The sequence below is a fragment of the Rhinoraja longicauda genome, chromosome 10 (assembly GCF_053455715.1).
Source record: "Rhinoraja longicauda isolate Sanriku21f chromosome 10, sRhiLon1.1, whole genome shotgun sequence".
Lineage (NCBI taxonomy): Eukaryota > Metazoa > Chordata > Chondrichthyes > Rajiformes > Arhynchobatidae > Rhinoraja > Rhinoraja longicauda.
Genome location: NC_135962.1, coordinates 29522666 through 29542526, shown reverse-complemented (window position 1 = coordinate 29542526; position 19861 = coordinate 29522666). Strand labels below are relative to the sequence as shown.

The 19861-nt window shown below is 42.9% G+C and overlaps 1 protein-coding gene across 1 annotated transcript; it reads left to right on the top strand.

Moving 5' to 3' along the window:
* Positions 1–1295: 1295 nt before the first annotated feature.
* Positions 1296–17267, top strand: sptssa (serine palmitoyltransferase, small subunit A). Its single transcript, XM_078406535.1, has 3 exons — positions 1296–1422; positions 11467–11603; positions 13289–17267. The coding sequence occupies exons 2-3, from the start codon at positions 11501–11503 to the stop codon at positions 13390–13392; spliced, it is 207 nt and encodes a 68-aa protein (XP_078262661.1). The 5' UTR covers positions 1296–1422; positions 11467–11500; the 3' UTR covers positions 13393–17267.
* The last annotated feature ends 2594 nt before the right edge of the window (positions 17268–19861 follow it).

The window sequence follows — 19861 nt, the reverse complement described above, 5'->3', positions numbered from 1 at the left end:
GTAAGCATAGGATGCAGAATTAACATCAGATGTCAGGAAGCATAGGTCTCCCATGTGAAATGAATGGAAATGTTCTGCAAAGCAAACATCCAATCTATGTATGGTTTTGCGAAAACAAAGACCACATTGTACAGTGGTGCAGCAGTAGAGATGCTTCCTTACAGCGCCCGAGACCCAGGTTTGATCCTGACTATGGTTGCTGTCTACAGAGTTTGCACGTTCTCTCTGTGACCACATGGATTTTCTCCAGGTGCTCTGGTTTCCTCCAAAGACATGCAAGTTTGTAGGTTAATTGGTTTCGGTAGATTGTCCTTAGTATGTAGGATAGACCTAGAGTACGGATGATTATTTTTTTTCGGCGTGGACTCAGTGGGCTGAAGGGCCTGTTTCCATGCTGTATTTCTCTACTGATCTAAACTAATTGTGAGCAGTCACAAAATGGAGAAAAAGTGTAAGTGAATAGTTGCTTCACCTGGAAGAACAGGTCAGAACGGTCCGGTCTTGGCAGATGTTGCATCTCTTATGGGTAATAAATATCATAGGTAGAGGTGGAAGATGGAACAAAGGATATTTCTGGGGATGGACTTTACTCTTTGGGTTAACACATGGCTGCTTTTGCTTTACTGATATAATGTTTACTCCTGCAGGACGTCTGATTAGAATGTATTCTACATCAGCTGAAAGAGTATGAACTACTCTGACTAAAATTACAAATGAGTTTTTTTTTGTTGATTGCCCATCCTTTCATAATTTTGATAAGATCAATATAAGAACAAGGCAAAACGTACTGTCTAGAGAAATTACAAGATGACAGTATGACTGTACTCCCAATCAGAAACCATGGATGAACTGTGAGATTCACTACCAGGTGAAATTCAAGTCCTGGGGGTACAAATCTATTGACAGCATTTGTAAAACCATTCAGTTTGCCAAGAAAGAAGCGGTAAGAGTCCCAGCATTACCAAACAGACACTTGTTGCTTGTGGCAAGGCTTGCACTTTATTATGGGCTACAAACTTAAGTTGGGCAATATTGTTGGCAACAAAGCATCCCTCCTTAATGAGCTCAATACATACATGCTCACCTCAGGTGTGTCTGTACCTATGGTCACTGTCGCAGATGTCTGAGAGTAAACCCGCAGAATGCAACAAGCCAGATAGAAGTCTGACCCGAAACGTCACCCATTCCTTCTCTCCAGAAGTGCTGCCTGACCCGCTGAGTTACTCCAGCATTTTGTCACTCGGCCAGATAGAGACCCTGGCTGCATCCTCGGGACATGGGAGGACCGATTGGCAGAGCTATTCACTGACATATTTAATTTCTCCCTTCGGCCTCGGGGGGGCGCTGGGTGGACGAGAGGCGGCGCCTCAGGTCGCCGTAGCCTGGTGGCACCATCGAGAAGCGGGCCGAGCAGTGGCGTAGGTATGTCGGTCGGGGCAGCTGCGGGCGAGTGGTCGGCCAGCGGGGTGGGGGTTAATGTTGATCGGTGTCGTTGCCAGACGTGATGGCGGGTTTGGAAAGCCCGGGGCCATGGAGTGCGGACGGCGGGTCGCAGGCGCAGATCGCCGGGACCTCCCTCCCCACCTGTGGCCTTTGACAGAACACCCCGTCCCCTAGGCTCGGCTCCCCGCTCAGGCCAGGCCAGGCGGTGGAGGAAGGGAGGAGGGGTGTTCATGGCAACTCGCACCAGTCATTCAGGGGCGGGAAGTAGGTCGATGGCGGCCCTCCACTTGTTATTGTGTCCTCTTGCTAGGAAGTTCACGGGATCCCATCAATCTCCCTAAGACTGGGCCCTACTGTTTTAACTGGGAGACACTGTGGTGTATTTGTTTCTAATAGTGGCCTTTGGAGTTACATTTTGAGGCTGACACGGTCTATTAAAATGGCAGATGGGACCAGCTTAGATGGTCGGAATGGACGAGTTGGGCTGAAGGGCCTGTTTCTGTGTGGTGTGACTGACTGTACGATGTGATACTGATTCCATGGACTGACTGGTTGACTTCCGACACTGATTTTGTTTCTCTTCACACTCCCAAATTCCAGTACTTCATTTTACAATTCAGAAATTATGTTTCCCAACTCTGTGTGTTTGTGAATAGGCAATTTTGCGCGTTTGCAAGAATACTTCGAGGTTTGTAACTGAAGTAAACTTGGCATATGGAGTAGGCAGGAGGAAATGTATGTGATTATTGAGCGATTGTCACTTTTAAATCAAGTAAGCCTGGGTCACAAATAATTGGTATCTGTCGGAATAATTTATGAAAGGAGAGAAGTGACAGTAAAATGGATGACCACAATTATATTTTGAGTATTTAGCATGCTCATATTACGTCATGTATCAAGCATTGGATATAGTAAGGAAGGGAGGGAAGGGTAATTTGAATATTATTATTGTTCAGAATTGTTTGTGGCATCTCTTGACTGATGAATAATTTCAAAATTGTCGTTGGAAATTTAAGCTTGCAGCTGATGTAATGCTAACACAAAGGAAGTGGATATGACCATCTGTTTTAGGCTGAACAATATTTACACCAATTATATTTGGAAGACTCCTCTATATTGATCAGTGATGATATGCTGGGTGAGCAGGGAGTAAAGTGGACATAAAACATGCAGATTAAATGGATTTATAAACTAAGAGAATAATCTAATTTTATTGCCAGCTGCAGATATGAGTTGATTATAAATACCAACTTTTAACCCTGAGGATTGTAATCATTATGAACTTCATAAGTTAGGTTTTAGATGTTCAAAACTTTGAAATACAACTGGTTTTGCACTTTGAGAAGAATGCTTACACATCACAGATGCAATTGCGTGAGATCATAATCTGACAAAACAAGAGTAACCAGCTGGGAAGAATGGAATTGAGTTCTCTTGGGTGGGGACCTTTTTTTAAAACAAACAATGGGATTTTGACAAGGTGTATAATGCCCATTAACAGCAAGGTTCTGGAGTTTTATCGAATGTAAGTTTCAAACAAAACACTTGTACTTAAATGTTTAATTTTGGCCATGCAAAATCTGAATTTCCAGGAATAAAGTATTTATAGAATGATATAGAAACTGTTGGCCTTTTGTCCCATCACCCATGTGCTAACTGTTTGGCAGATCTGCCTCGTTGGTCCCATAATGAGGCACCATGAACAGTGTATTCAATTTATTTTTGAAAATTTCTATAAGATCTCTATTTTTGGACTGCATTTCAGATCACAGCTTGCAAAATCTGGTTCTTTTGTCATTTATCATAAAGCTTGCCATCTAGTTACTGATAACTGCTGACCCTCTACCACAGGAAATAGTTTCTTCACGCTTCTTAATCTTTATTAGTTTCGAACAACACTATAAATCTCCATGGAACAGTGAAAGTTAAGCAAACAATGCCAATTTTCCCTTGGTAAACTGGCATCTGCAGTTCCTTGCTTCTACATTTTGACTGCTCCATTGTAAAATCTCATCAAGGTATGCCTACTGTGAAGAAGTTCTCCTCCTCTCTGGGAGAGACCCTCTCACTGCTCCTCTGTGATTCCTGCTGCATTCTGGCTACCATCTGTGCCTGTGTTCACTGCTGACCTATCATGCTTTGCTCTGCCCCTCGACTTCCAGCTTTTTTTCTTCCCGTTTTTGCAATTAGTCTGAAGAAGTGCCCCAACCTGAAAGGTCACCTCCAGGGAAGGTGCCTGACCCGCTAAGTTACTCCAGATGTGTCTTTCCCAGGTTTTCCCAGTTGTCTTTATAAAAAAGGTCCCTGTTACCATGAAAATACCAGCTAGAACACCCTGATGAGTGTGATTATAAGACATAGGAGCAGAATTAGGCCAGTCATCCCATCAAGCCTGCTGCCATTCGATCATAGCTGTTTTGTTTTCACTCTCAACCCACTCTCCTGCCTTCTCCCTATAACATTTGACCCTTAGTAATCAAGAACCAAATCAATCTCCGCTTTAAAAATACTCATTGACTTGGCATCCACGACAGTCTGTGTCAATGAATTCCACAGATTCACCTCCCACTGGCTAAAAAATAAATTCCTCTTCATTGCCATTCTAAAGGTACATCTTTTTATTCTGAAGCTGTGCCCTCTGGTCCTAGTCTCTCCCACTAGTGGAAACATCCTCTCCATAGCCACTCTACCTAGGCCTTTCATTATTTGGTAGGTTTCAATGAGATCTTCCCTCAGCCTTCTAAACTCCACCAAGAACAGGCCCAGAGCCATTAAACACTCCCCATACGTTAACCGAATCATCCCTAGGTTCATTGGCGTAAACCTCCTCTGGACCGTATCCAATACCAGCATATCAAAACTGCTCGTAATATTCCAAATGTGACCTCTTAGCACCTGATAAAGCCTGAGCATTGCATCCTTGCTTTTACATTCTCGTTCTCTCTAAACAAATACTAACATTGCATTTGCCTTCCTTACTACTGACTCAACCTGCACATTAACCTTTTGGGAATTCTGTACCAGCACTCCCAAGTCCCTTGGCACCTCTGATTTCTGAATCCTCTCCCTATTTAGAAAATAGTCTTTGCCTTTTTTCATACTACCAAAGTGCATGATCGTACACTTTGTTATGTTGTATTCCATTTGCCACTTCCTTGCCCACTCTCCCAACCTGTCCAAGTCCTTCTGCAGACTCCTTCTTTCTCAATACTAACTGCCCCTCCCCCTATCTTTGTATCATCTGCAAACTTGGCCACAAAGCAATCAATTCCATCATCCAGATTATTAACTTGTAATTAGAAAAGTAGTGGACTCAACACTGTCTCCTACGGAACACCACTAGCCATTGGCAGCCAACAAGAAAAGCCCCCCTTTATTCCCACTCATTGCCTTCTGCCCGTCAGCAAATCTTGTATCAATGCTAGTGCCTTACCTCTAATACTATGGGCTCCTATCTTTAACAACCCACCTTATCAAAGGCCTTATGAAAATCTAAATAGAAACATAGAAAATAGGTGCAGGAGTAGGCCATTCGGCCCTTCGAGCCTGCACCGCCATTCAATATGATCATGGCTGATCATCCAGCTCAGTAACCTGTACCTGCCTTCTCTCCATACCCCCTGATCCCTTTAGCCACAAGGGCCACATCTAACTCCCTCTTAAATGTAGCCAATGAACTGGCCTCAACTACCTTCTGTGGCAGAGAATTCCACAGACTCACCACTCTCTGTGTGAAGAAATGTTTTCTCATCTCGGTCCTAAAAGATTTCCCCCTTATCCTTAAGCTGTGACCCCTGGTTCTGGACTTCCCCAGCATCGGGAACAATCTTCCCGCATCTAGCCTCTCCAACCCCTTAAGAATTTTATATGTTTCAATAAGATCCCCCCTCAGTCTTCTAAATTCCAGCGAGTATAAGCCTAGTCTATCCAGTCTTTCTTCATATGAAAGTCCTGCCATCCCAGGGATCAATCTGGTGAACCTTCTCTGTACTCCCTCTAAGGCTAGAATGTCTTTCCTCAGATTAGGAGACCAAAACTGTACATAATACTCCAGGTGCGGTCTCACCAAGGCCCTGTACAACTGCAGCAGAACCTCCCTGCTCCTATACTCAAATCCTCTTGCTATGAATGCTAACATACCATTCGCTTTCTTCACTGCCTGCTGCACCTGCACGCTTGCTTTCAATGACTGGTGCACCATGACACCCAGGTCACGTTGCATCTCCCCTTTTCCTAATTGGCCACCATTCAGGTAATCCTCTGCTTTCCTGTTCTTGTCGCCAAAGTGGATAACCTCACATTTATCCACATTATATTGCATCTGCCATGCATTTGCCCACTCTCTTAATCTATCCAAGTCACTCTGCAGCCTCCTAGCATCCTCCTCGCAGCTAACACTGCCACCCAGCTTCGTGTCATCCGAAAACTTAGAGATATTGCATTCAATTCCCTCGTCCAAATCATTAATATATATTGTAAATAACTGGGGTCCCAGCACTGAGCCTTGCGGTACCCCACTAGTCACTGCCTGCCATTCCGAAAAGGACCCGTTTATTGAATAACATCCTCTGACATTCCTTTGTCTATCCTGTTACTTCCTCTAAGAATTCCAACAATTTGTTAGACAAGATCTTCCCTTAACAAAACTATGCTGACCGGCCTATTTTATCGTGCTTCCAAGAAGAAGCCTCATCCTTTGTAATGGACTCTCAAATCTAAACAATCACAGTAGTCAGACTAACTGGCCTATAATTTCCTTTCTTTTGCCTTCCTCTCTTCTTAAACAGTGGAGTTACATTTGCGATTTTCCTGACATCTGGAAAGATTTCTGACTCTAGTGATTCTTGAAAGATCACTACTAATGCCTCACACAATCCTTACAGCTACCACTTTCAGAACCTTGGGTTATAGTCCATCTGGTCCAGGTAACTTATCCACCTTCAAACCTTTCAGCTTTCCAAGCACCTCCTCCTCAGTAACGGCACGGTGGCGCAGCGGTAGAGTTGCTGCCTTACAGCGAATGCAGCGCCGGAGATTCAGGTTCGATCCTGACTACGGCCGCCGTCTGTACGGAGTTTGTACGTTCTCCCCGTGACCTGCGTGGGTTTTCTCCGAGATCTTCGGTTTCCTCCCACACTCCAAAGACGTACAGGTATGTAGGTTAATTGGCTGGGCAAATGTAAAAAAATTGTCCCTAGTGTGTGTAGGATAGTGTTAATGTGCGGGGATCGTTGGGCGGCGCGGACCCGGTGGGCCGAAGGGCCTGTTTCCGCGCTATATCTCTAAATCTAAAAAAAAAACTAAACAGTGACTGCACTCATTTTTCTCCCCTCACTCTCTTGAATTACTGAAATGTTGCCAGTGTCTTTCACTGTGAAGAAAGATGTAAAAAACGTATTCAGTTCATCCAGCATTTTTCTGTTCCCCATTACTACTCCGGTGTCATTTTTCAGTGGTTCAATGTCCACTCTTACCTCTCTTTTACTCTACATTATATCTGAAAATCTTTTGGTATCTTCTTTTATTTTATTGGATGGCTTATCTTCATATTTCATCTTTTCTCCCCTAATTACTTTTTTACTTGCCTTGTGTTGGTTTATAAAAAATCCCAATCCTCTTGCTTCCTGCTAACCTTTGCTATGTTATATGCCTTCTCTTTTGTTTTTATGCTGTTTGACTTCCTTTGTCAGCCACAATCACTTCATTCCACCCTCTGTATGCTACTTCCTCTTTGGGATGAAAAGCTCCTGCGTCTTTTGAATTACTTCCAGAAACTCCTGCCATTGCTGCTCCATCATTCCTGCTAGGGTCCCCGTCTAATCAACAGCTCTTCCCTCATGCTTCTGTAGATACCTTTACTCAACAGTAATACTGATACATCCGATTTCCGCATCTCCCTCTCAAACTGCAGGTTGAAATCTATCATATTACAATCACTGCCTCCTTGGGGTACCTTCACTTTAAGCTTCTTAACCAAGTCTGGTTCATTACACACCAACTCCAGAATTGTCTTGTCCCTAGTGGTCTTGACCACAAACTGCTCCAAAAAGCCATCTCCTAGGCACTCTATAAATTCCTTCTCTTGGGATTGAGTACCAACATGATTTTCCTAGACTATCTGCATATTGAAATCCCCCATGACAACTGGAACATTGCATTCCTTACATGCCATTTCTACCTCCTGACGTAATTTGAACCCTACATCCTGGCTACTATTCAGAGACTTGTACTGTGCATTCAGAAAGTATTCAGACCCCTTCACCTTTTCCACATTTTGCTACGTTACAACCTTATTTTAAAATGGATTATATTCTTATATCCCACTTGATAACCCCAATGACGTGTCTGCCTAGCCTTTCTCAACATCGGAGGAGCATAGGTGAGTTCATAAGCCTCCCATCACCACCGGGAGCTAGTTGACATTTGGCACTTTGGATTTCTAACATCTTGTCCTGTGTATTTGGAAACAAAACTTTTTTTAAATTATCAATCTACACACAATACCCCATAATAAAAAAGCGAAAACAGGTGTTCAGAAATTTTTGCAAAGTAATTAAAAAGAAATAACTGAAATATCACATTTACGTAAGTATTCAGACCCTTTGCTATGACACTCAAAATTGAGCTTATGTTCATCCTATTTCCATTGATTATCCCTGAGATGTTTATACAACTTGATTGGAGTCCACCAGTGGTAAATTAAATTGATTGGACATGATTTGGAAAGGCCTGTCTATACAAGGTCCCACAGTTGACAGTGCATGTCAGAACAAAAAACAAGCCATGAAGACGAAAGAATTGTCCGTAAACCTCCGAGACAGGATTGTGTCGAGACACAGATCTGGGGAAGGGTATAAAACAATTTCTGCAGCATTGCAGGTCCCGAAGAGCACAGTGGCCTTCGTCATTCTTAAATGGAAGGACTTTGGAACCATCAGGACTCTTCATAGAGCTGGCCGCCCGGCCAAACTGAGCAATCGGGGGAGAAGGGCCTTGGTCAGGGAGGTGACCCAGAACCCGATGGTCACTCTGACAGAGGTCCAGAGTTCTTCTGTGAAGATGGGAGAACCTTCCGGAAGGCCAACTATATCTGCAGTACTCCACCAATCAGGCCTTTATGGTAGAGTGGCCAGACGGAAGCCACTCCTCAGTAAAAGGCACATGACAGCCCACTTGGAGTTTGCCAAAAGGCACCTAAAGGACTCTCAGACCATGAGAAACAAGATTCTCTGGTCTGATGAAACCAAGATTGAACTCTTTGGCCTGCATGCCAAGTGGCACTGCTCATCACCTGGCCAATACCATACCTACGGTGAAGCATGGTGGTGGCAGCATCATGCTGGGGGATGTTTTTCAGCGGCAGGAACTGGGAGACTAGTCAGGATCGAGGGAAAGATGAACGGAGCAAAGTACAGACAAACTTGACGTGGAGTATTATTAAGTAAGGACTCTGTTGAAAATCATATACTTTTAAATAGACACACTTTCAAGTAAAAGTTTGAAACTTTAGCCTACAACATTCCACGCGATGTTGGGTCCACTGAAGTCAATCTACCATTAGTTAATGGTCAACTAATTGATCCCGAACTGAGAAGGCAACTATTTTCTTCGGCCTGGAATCATTTATGGGGCCACATGAGGGAAGATGGTATATTGACTTCAGTTGACCCAACATCGCGTGGAATGTTGCTGGCTAAAGTTTCAAACTTTTACTTTGAAAGTGTGTCCATCAGAAAAAACCCTATTTAATATTGATATTTAAAAGTATGTGATCTTCAACAGAGTCCTTACTTAATAATACTCCACGTCAAGTTTGTTTGAAGGGTCATATTTTTGTCCCAAGTCATTCAACAATCCTCCCTCCACCCCCGCCCCTCTCCTGGTTCCTCAATAAACTCACATGGGAGACTATCTCAACTCAATCAAATAATCTCCTACTGGGCTATTATTTTTTGTACATATTCCAGATTTAGACTCTGGGCTGATGACCTTCTATGGCATAATGAATTGAGATACAACACTACAGAGTGTCAGAGCTATAAAGCACAGCCTACATGTGTAATTAATACTTAATTGAACAATTGTTTCTTAAAATCATAAGCCAACGCTAGAATGGTGATAATACTAGGAAAAAGATTCATTCAGCTTGTTAGTTAGGAAAATAACTGCAGATGCTGGTACAAATCGAAGGTATCACAAAATGCTGGATCAGTTAATCAGTCTGAAGAAGGGTCTCGACCCGAAACATCACCCGTTCCTTCTCTCCTGAGATACAATACAATACAATACAATATATCTTCACCATCTACAATACCACGCCCTTTTGTGTCATCTGCAAACTTGCTAACGATGCCTGGTACATTCTCATCCAAATCATTGATCGAGTTGGCAAACAGCAATGGGCCCAGCACCGAACTCTGAGGCACACCACTACTCACAGGCCTCCATCACCCTCTGCTTCCTTCCATGAAGCTAATCTTCTAATTGTAGACTTCTGAAGAGATCCCCCTCCCCTTCCCCCACTCACCATCAACAACACCAGAGTCACATCTGTGGAGTCATTTAAGTTCCTTGGAACCATCATCTCCAGGGACCTTAAATGGGGGGCCACCATTGACTCCACAGTCAAAAAGGCCCAACAGAGGATGTACTTCCTGCGGCAACAGAGGAAACACAAGTCTGCCACAGGCAATGATGGTCCAATTCTATACTGCTATCATTGAGTCCGTCCTCACCTTCTCCATCATGGTCTGGTTTGGCTCAGCCACCAAGCACGACATCTGGAGGCTGCAACGGATCGTTCGCACAGCTGAGAAGGTTGTTGGCTGCAACCTTCCCCCCATTGACGAACTCTACACTACAAGGGCCAGGAAGCGAGCGGGCAAGATCATCTCTGACCCTCTCACCCTGGCCACAAACTCCGGACTGTCAAAGCAGCCACAGCCAGACATAAAAACAGCTTTTTTCCACGAGTGATAGTTCTACTCAATAACCAAAGTCTGTAGTCTCTTTTGCTCTGGTTTATTTTCACCCACATGTTTAGGCAGTAATGCTGTATCCTTATTGTTTTGATGTGGTTATGCTTTATTCTTAATTGTTAACTGTATGTTTGTGTTGTCATTTGTGAGCGGAGCACCAAGGCACATTCCTTGTATATGCATATTTGGCCAATAAACTTATTCATTCATTCAATCATTCTATCCATTCAGCTATCTCTCCTTGGATCCCAGGGGATCTAACATTCCAGAGCAGCTACCCTACGGAACCTTGTTGGCTTGCTGGACCTGGCATGAGCAGGGTGGGCGAAAGGACGTGTTTCTCTGTTGTATGGCATTGTATGACAGCTTTGATGGTCAATCTGAACCTAGATATAAATCTGTACAAAAGGCCATTCTGTATTAACTGTATTCTGTATTAACTGAGGAAAAAAAACAAAGAATCTCCAGTTTCAGTAGATTGAAGACTCTCAGCCTCTGATAATTTAAATACGACAAATGTCTTTGGGACATGTATTTAGATGGATATTTGTCTTTGGGGTAGACAAAGAGGTAAAATGTATGTCTTGTACTAAACATTTCTAGCGGGCATTTATGATTTCATAACCTAATGGTATCATTTTCTATCGTCTGAATTTTAACCAAAATTAGCTTGCACCAATAATGTCATAGCGTCATATTGCATGGCAAAAGGCCCTTCAGCCCAACTTGCCTATGCTGACCAAAATGCCCTAAGTACACCAATCCCACCTACCCACGTTTGGCCCTTACCCCTCTAAACCATTCCTATCCATGTCTTTTAAATGTTATAGTACCTGCCTCAACTACCTCCTCTGACAGCTCACTCCATATACTCACCACACTCTGTGTCAAAAGGTTTCCCCTCAGGTTCCTATTAAATCATTCCCCTCTCACCTTAATTTTTGCACAAAAATTAAATTGTATTGGACTGAGATCATATAATTCATGGAAGTAGTTGTCACAATAACCCGAAGGCTGATAATTAATGTGCATGTTTTTTCTCCAGCTTTCAATTTGTGGAGGAATCCGAGGAAGTGACCATGGCGCTGGGGACAGCGTGGAAACAAATGTCTTGGCTTTACTACCAGTACTTGTTGGTTACAGCACTATATATGTTAGAGCCGTGGGAAAGGACCATATTCAGTATCCTTCTAAATGGTGTTTGCCATTTTGTTTTTGTTTCAGTTAACCAATTTGAGAATTCCACTGGGTAACAATTTGTAAAGTTTAGAAGCAGGAAGCAAATTGTAAAAAGAAATGTTTTATCAAACAGACCTGCAGGCTCTTGCAAATTCAAGGCTTTTTCTTCCAGTGAATAGAACTGCAAGAATTAAACTGGTAGCATTTAAAGTAGTCATTCTTAAACATACATCTGAATAAATGTATGTAACTTTAGTAGAATGCCCTGTACTTAGAGTATTAATGCTGATCTGAATAAAAATAGCTCTATGGCACCATTAGAAGAGTTTGGTGCATTTAGAATCCTATTGAAGAAATTACATTAAATTTAACAAAGAGCCTCATTATTGCTGATTATTCTTTGTTGCAGACAGTATTATGGACCTGGTCTGAAAATGCAGCTATAATTCTGTAACTTTTTAATATTACATAAAATAGGGTTTGTTTGTGATGGTCACTTATAGTGCAACATTCTGCTTTGTATGTAAATAATGGATAATTTTATTTATTTATTTATAACAAATCAAAGACCCTATTATCAAATTGACCTTTTTAAACTGGTGTGTGTTCTGATTTAACATGTCCTCCAGGACATCATAATGAAAGTATATTTAGAATACTAAAACTGGCATATTGTCCCATTTTTTCCTCTTGTTCCTTGCATCTTCTGAAAATGCAATAACCCTGATTATTAGCCCGAAGGTTTCTGCTATAGACGAAGTACTTCCATGATTTGCACAACGCGCATGTTTGAGTCCGAAGCAAGTAAAAGCAGTAGTCCCATACTCCCACACAGTTATTTGCTCGGTATTTCCCCTTTCATTCTGCTGTTGGATTCTTCCTGAAGCTTTGTGGCGTGGTGGAACACAGACCTCTGCAAATTTTCCAGCACTTACGCCAGGGAATCTATTATTCCTGTGTCAGGCCCAAGAGTTGAAAGAAAGAGGTAAAATCCCAGTTTACTTTGTGATAATGTTTACTTTTAATTGATTGTTTTGAGTATGTAAGCGTCCAAGAGTCCACATCGGGAACAACGGATGCAGTAGATGAGGTTAGAGGAGGTGCATATGAACCTGTGTCGCACCCTGAAGGACTGCTGGGGTCCCTGGATGGAGTCGAGGGAGTAGGTATAAGCAAAGGTGTTACATCTCCTGCAATTATAGGGGAAAGTGCCAGGGGAGAGGGTGGTTTGGGTGGGATGAGGGAACCAAGGGGTTGCGGTGGGAATGGCCTCTGCGGAAGGCAGAATGGGTGCAGATGGGAAGGTGTGATTAGTGGTGGGAGGAGAGTGAAATGTCTGGAGGATGATGTGTAACTGATGGGGTGAAAGTTGGGGACCAGGGTAACTCTTTCTTGCTTCTGAGGGGAGAGGGAGAGAGAGAGAGCAGAACTGTGGGTCACAGAAGACACAGGTGAGGGATGCATCTCTGACGGCCAAGGAAAAACACATTCACTAAAGAATGACATCTTGGGTATCCTCGTATGAGAAGCATCATCTTGGTGTTTATGTTTTAAAATTTCTGTTATGTGTAATTGAATTGCAATATGACAACATAGAAAAACCCAAGTATCTTCAAGTTTAGTGACCCATTTTCTGGTAATGACAGCAATGTTTTTAACAAAGCTTATTCCTTAACATTACCGTTCAGACTCTCTATTGATATCCATTGTTGGAATGGCCGTGTACACAGGTTATGTTTTCATGCCTCAACACATTATGGCAATATTGCACTACTTTGAGATTGTCCAATGACCTGTCTTAAACCTGGAGCAGGGACCAGGAGAACACGAGGGAAAAAAAAAAAGATCTCTATTTAGTAATTGCACCTTGGTAATCAGTAAGAGCGTTGTTGAAGTTCAACTTGAATGGATTATGAAAGTAGAACCTTATGGAGTGGCAAACCCAAATAGAATGGAGAGTATTTCATGGTTTTGTATTTATTATTTTAATATACATTCTTTCAACATAATGAGTTGCCCTTGTTAATCTAGCTATTGTATTTACTGATAACAGTACTTGCCTTTTGACAGTGTGCCTATTGCACTGTGAATGCATTATTGTATCTTTATATAAATGTCATTATAGTGTAACATTCCATATGTAATGCAAGTATATATTGCACCTCATTAATTAAATATTTGGTAAAATGCCACATTTGAAAATATATCAAGGAATGAGGACTTAAATTTTTAACTTTTCTGAATTTTTGGCACCTGGTTGGAATTTCATGAGATGCATATTTTGATTTTTTTTAATACCATTTAAAAATGCCCACCTGTCAAAACTTGTATAGATGTCATATTTTTGGTGTCCTAAAATTAAATATAAAATTCTTATGATGACTTTCTGTAGTTTTGGTTACTTAGAATTTAGTTTGGTCGGTACTCATACTGCTTGGCCTTTAAATGAGAATGAATGTCCTCCTTCGTGTTATTACTTCTGATGATATCCTTCACAAGCAAGACAAAGTCAATTGTGACTCAACTTTCTAAATTAACTATTGGTAATGGACCCATTTGGATCTCCTACTGCTGCTGCTGTTGCTTTTCAGAATACATGTAAGACACAATTTGCAAACAAATACTAACTGCCCTCCCCTCCAGTCAACCAGAACCTTTTCCCTCCTTTGTACACTTATCTCTCATCCCCGAGTCCTTCATTTCCCTTTTATTCCCTTTTATCCCCTTTCCCCTCCCCCTCCTGTTCCCTTCCACCTATATCTCTCCCTCTGGTTTTACATTTCACTCTTCTCTCCTTATCTGACATCCTTTTGTCTCATTTGTCACTTACTCAACCCACCTGCTAATCAAACACCATTTACCTGTATCTACACCGATCAGCCAAAACATTATGACTACTGACAGGCGAAGTGAATAACATTGATTATCTTGTTTCAATGGCACCTGTCAAGGGGTGGGATATATTAGGCGGCAAGTGAACAGTCAGTTCTTGAAGTTGATGTGTTGGATGCAAGAGAAATGGGCAGGAGTAAAGACCTGAGCGACTTTGACAAGGGCCAAATTGTTATGGCCAAACGACTGGGTCAGAGCATCTCTGAAAAGGAAAGGCTTCTGGGGTGCTCCCGGTCAGCAGTGGTGATTACCTACCGACAGTGGTCCGAGGAGGGACAAACCACAAACCGGCAAAGGTGTTGGCTCATCGATGCGCAAGGGCAACAAAGGCTATCCAGTCTGGTCCGAACCGACAGAAGGTCGACTGTGGCACAAGTCACAGAAAATGTTAATGGTGGTCACGGGAGGAATGTGTCACAATACACAGTGTATCGCACCCTGCTGCTTATGGGGCTACACATGGAGGACCAACAGCACATTAGGCAGGTGGTCAGGATGTTTTGGCTCATCAGGTCATAATCTTTTGGCTAATCGGTGTATGTATCACTTGCAAGCTTTGTCGTGCCCTCGCCTGTCTTCCAGCTTGCTCCCCGTGACTACAATCGGTCTGAAGAAGAGCCCCAATCTAAAACATCACCTCTCCATTCCCTTCCCTGATGCTGCCAGATCTGCTGAGTTCCAACAGCACTTTGTATTTTGCTAACAGCATATCTGTTAAATAAACACATTAAATTTGGGGTATTGAAGGTTTTCAAAGCTCCATTATTGTTTTATCAACAGCAATATATGGAGCCACAATGCTGCTGCTTCCTTTGTCAATGAAGCTAATAGCATTAGCATTCCTTTGTTTTTTCAGATTTCCCTGAGCTTGGTAATCAGTCTGGAGGGGATGATGGTGTTGAACGCCAAGTTGTAGTCTATGTACAACAGCCTGACATATGTGTTTTTATTGTCCAACTGGTTCAGCGCAGAGTCCGTTAACCTGTTGTAGCGATAGGCAAATCATAATGGATCCAGGTTCTAGCTGAGGTAGAGTTGATATGCGCCATAACCAACTTCTCAAAGCACTTCATCACCACGGATTTTAGTGCCATCAGTTGGTAGTCATTGAGGCACATCACCATACTCTTCTTGGTCACTAGTTGCCAAATGTTTTTCTCATTCTTCAGTTTAGAGTGAAAGTCCCTTTTAGCCTTTTTGATGAGCTTATCAAGGTTGTATCATGACTTCGTGAATGAACCTGCGTCACTAGACGAATGTCCGAGATCTGGTTCGCAGAAGATTGTGGACCTCCTGATTCATCCAAGGTTTCTAGTTGGGGAACACACGGATTGTTTTCATGGGAACCCACTCCTCCACACATTTCCTTATGACATCGGTGACATCTGTGGTGTATTCATTCAAGTCTGTTGCTGAGTCCTTGAACATTGCCCAGTTTACCCCAAGCAGTCCCATAGTCGTTCCTCTGCCTCCCCTGACCAACTCTGTGCAGTCCACACTGCTGGGAGTGCACTGTTCAGTCACTGCTTATTCACAGGAAGAGGGAGTACAGCCAACTGGTCGGAATTCTCAAAGTGAGGATGAGGGATGGAGTGATAGTAATAATTGAAATTATCACCAGTGTCTCAATTTCAGCAGTGTTATCTCAGTTTGAAATTCAGTCATTCAAGCCAGGTAGACCTTTTAATGTTGTTCTGAACTATTCCATATCCCCTAATGCCATGAAAACATAGGCTTATTTGGTTCCATCTTGGTTGAGCAACCAGTTTTCCCCATCTGGATTCCATTGCATTAACCATTGCAGCGGCACGGTGGCGCAGCGGTAGAGTTGCTGCCTTACAGCGAATGCAGCGCCGGAGACTCAGGTTCGATCCTGACTACGGGCGCCGTCTATACGGAGTTTGTACGTTCTCCCCGTGAACTGCGTGGGTTTTCTCCGAGATCTTCGGTTTCCTCCCACATTCCAAAGACGTACAGGTATGTAGGTTAATTGACTGGGTATTATGTAAAAAATTGTCCCTAGTGTGTGTAGGATAGTGTTAATGTGCGGGGATCGCTGGGCGGCGCGGACTCAGTGGGCCGAAGGGCCTGTTTCCGCGCTGTATCTCTAAAAAAATCTAATCACTGAATGCCAGTAAAGTGGGTCTATGATCTTATTTGCTACAATGCTGTCAAACATCAGGGAGTTTGTGCTATATTTCCATTAAAAATAACAATATTTAATAGATTACAGGATTGCCAAAGAATGAAATTCTACAAAATCGACTGCTGCATTCAAGGAAGGAAGTCAAATATGATTCAAAATCAACCAGAACTGCATTGCAAAAGACTTATCAGCTGTGATTTAAATGTAAGCCAAAAGGAAGCATGGCAGACCTCGATCTAGTACTGCTTGTTATGTAAAATAGCAGACTTAAACTCTTTCACTGGATTGGAATCCACTGGGTTGGATTCACTGGAGATGGTCTTGGAGGGGAGGATGCTCCTCAAAGTGCAGAGCATCTTGGACAATACAACCCACCTCCTCCGTGACACACTGGTCTACCTGAGAAGCACCTTCAGGTTCCACCAAGATGCAGCGCAGAATGCCACAAGATTTTTTTCCCTATGGCCATCAAATGTACAACTCCTCCACTTCTGTCGTGGGGTAGACTGACTCCCCTTTCTCCTCACCCTCCCCAATCTTTGCACATCCTCAATCCTGGACTTTCCACTCGTCACTTTAATTGCATGGTTCATGTATCTTGTTGTGTTTTATGACTTTTGGCAGATCAATTTCCCTCCTGGGATAAATAAAGTTCCATTGTATCGTATCATTAGCATCCTGAGTTTCCTGAGACTGCCCTATTATTCACCGATGGTAAGGAAGTGTTAATGACAGAAGAAATGCACTATTTAGCTCCAGGCTTGATTGTAGCAGGGAACTGTTGATGTAGGCAAAAATAGGATGTGCCATATACCAACAATAGCTTGGAGTATTCAATTAAAATAGAATGGCTGTCAAAACACAATTAAACCAACGAGTTGCAGATTCACTGTAATCATCATGCCAATACAGTACGAATTATTTGAAGGCTGAAGAAGGATCTTGGCCCGAAACGTCACCTACTCCTTTTCTCCAGAGATGCTGCCTGTCCTGCTGATTTACTCCAGCATTTTGCATCTCTCTTAGGTGTAAACAAACATCTGCAGTTCCCTCCTACACATGTTTACATATTCTGTTGTGCTGCTGCAAGTAAGAATTTCATTGTTCTGTCTAGCACATATGACAATAAAACACTCTTGATTATATGCCCACCGAGTCCGCGCGACCAACACTATACCCCATACATTAGCACTATCCTACCCACTAGGGACAATTTATAATATACAGAAGCCAATTAATCTACAAACCTGCACATTTTTGGGATGTTGTAGGAAACCGGAGAACCCGGAGAAAACTAACGTGGTCACAGGGAGAACTTACAAACTCAATACAGACAGCACCCATAGTCAGGATAGAACCCGACTCTTTGGCGCTGTAAGGCAGCAACTCTACGGCAATTTTTTGATCCTTGATTGCAATACTTGTCTTCACAACATCAGTGTGCGATGTAAATCACTGGCTATTAAGATCTTTGGTGATTGCCTGAGAATGTTATGTCGTATATTTAAACATTAACAAAGCCTAATGTTACTAAAATAAGACTAATCTGCTTGCATCAGAAAATATACATAGTGCAAAAATCACTGCCATTATTTCAAGGTTAGCCCAGGCACAACTACAAAATAGTCACAATATAAAAATTAAAAGAGGCACCACTAGTCACAGGCCTCCAGACCGTAAAGCAACCTTCCACCATCACCCTCTGCTTCCTTCCATGAAGTCAATTTTCTATCCATTCAGCTATCAATCCTTGGATTCCATTGGATCTAGCCTTCAAGAGCAGCCTACCATGCAGAACCTTGTTAAACGCCTTGCTGAAATCCATATATACAATGTCTACAGCTCTGCCGTCATCAACATTTTGGTCGCATCATCAAAAAACTCAATTCGATTCGTGAGACATGACCTCCCACATACAAAACCATGCTGCCTATCCCTAATAAGCCATTGTCCATCTAAATGCACATATAACCTATCCCTCAGAATACACTCTCGTAACTTTCCGACCACAGATATTATGCTCACTGGCCTATAGTTCCCAGCCTTTTCCTTGCAGCCATTCTTGCATGGAGGCATGACATTTGCCACCCTCCAGTCTTCTGGCACCTCGCCTGTGGTTAATGACGACTCGCAAATCTAAGCCAGGGCTCCAGCAATTTTCTCTCCAGCTTCCCACAACTCAAGTGACTAGAGTTACTTGGCACACCTCCCAAATTTGTGACCTCATCAATTATGTCATGAGCTATAGGTCCATGGGAATGTCATCACATGGTTTCCCTACCAACCTGACTTAGAAGTATAGCATTGTTCCCTCGTGGATGGAATTAAATCCTGGCACACCCTACAAAACTGAATTCTGGAAGTAGCGGGAAAAGCTGGATAATATCCTTTACTAGCTTCTACCACTTGTGGCACCCACCGTACATGGCAGCCGCCCGCGCCAACAGCCTGTCTCGTCCTTTTCTTCTTTTGTTGTTTTGGTCTGTATTTACTTGTATGTTTTTTAGTATATCTTTAGTTTTTGTATTATGTGGGGGTGGAGGGGGGTTGGGGGAAACCTTTTTTTAATCTCTTTCCTCGACGGAGATGCTACCTTTTCATTGTATCTCCATCTGCACTGCGGCTTTAACATCGTGGAGCTGGCGGTCCTTTTGTTAGGGATCGACTGCGGGAGCTTTGATCACTCCGATGTGGGAGCTTCGATCGCTGACTGCGAGAGCTTCGATCACAATTGCCCCGACCGCGGGGGAAAAGGAGGAAAGAAGGTATAGGATATTTGCCTTCCATCACAGTGGGGAATGTGAGGTCGCTGCAAAAACAAGATGGACGTGCTGCCTGCACTGGTGAGGACTCGGAGGGAGTGCCGTGAGTGCAGTGATCTCGGTGTTTTGCAGGGACATGGCTCCATGAGGACATCCCGGAGTCTAGTGCGAGTGTGGACGGCTTTCTGACTGCAGAGAGTGACAGCGGTTGACACAACTTTGGTCACATCACGCTGAAGGAGCAAGAAAATCGTCATGATCTTGCTCACTCACCGAAGCATAAAGCAATAAAATCAACAAAATCATCGTAGTTTTGTACAAATGAACCATAAATACACCTAGTTAATAGTTTTGAAAGCAGTATTTTCTTACCTCGAAGAAGCAAAACTGTAAAATACGGATGAAATGCAGGTCTGTATACACGCAGCAGCTCATCCGGCAAGAATGTTTAGCACAAGTGG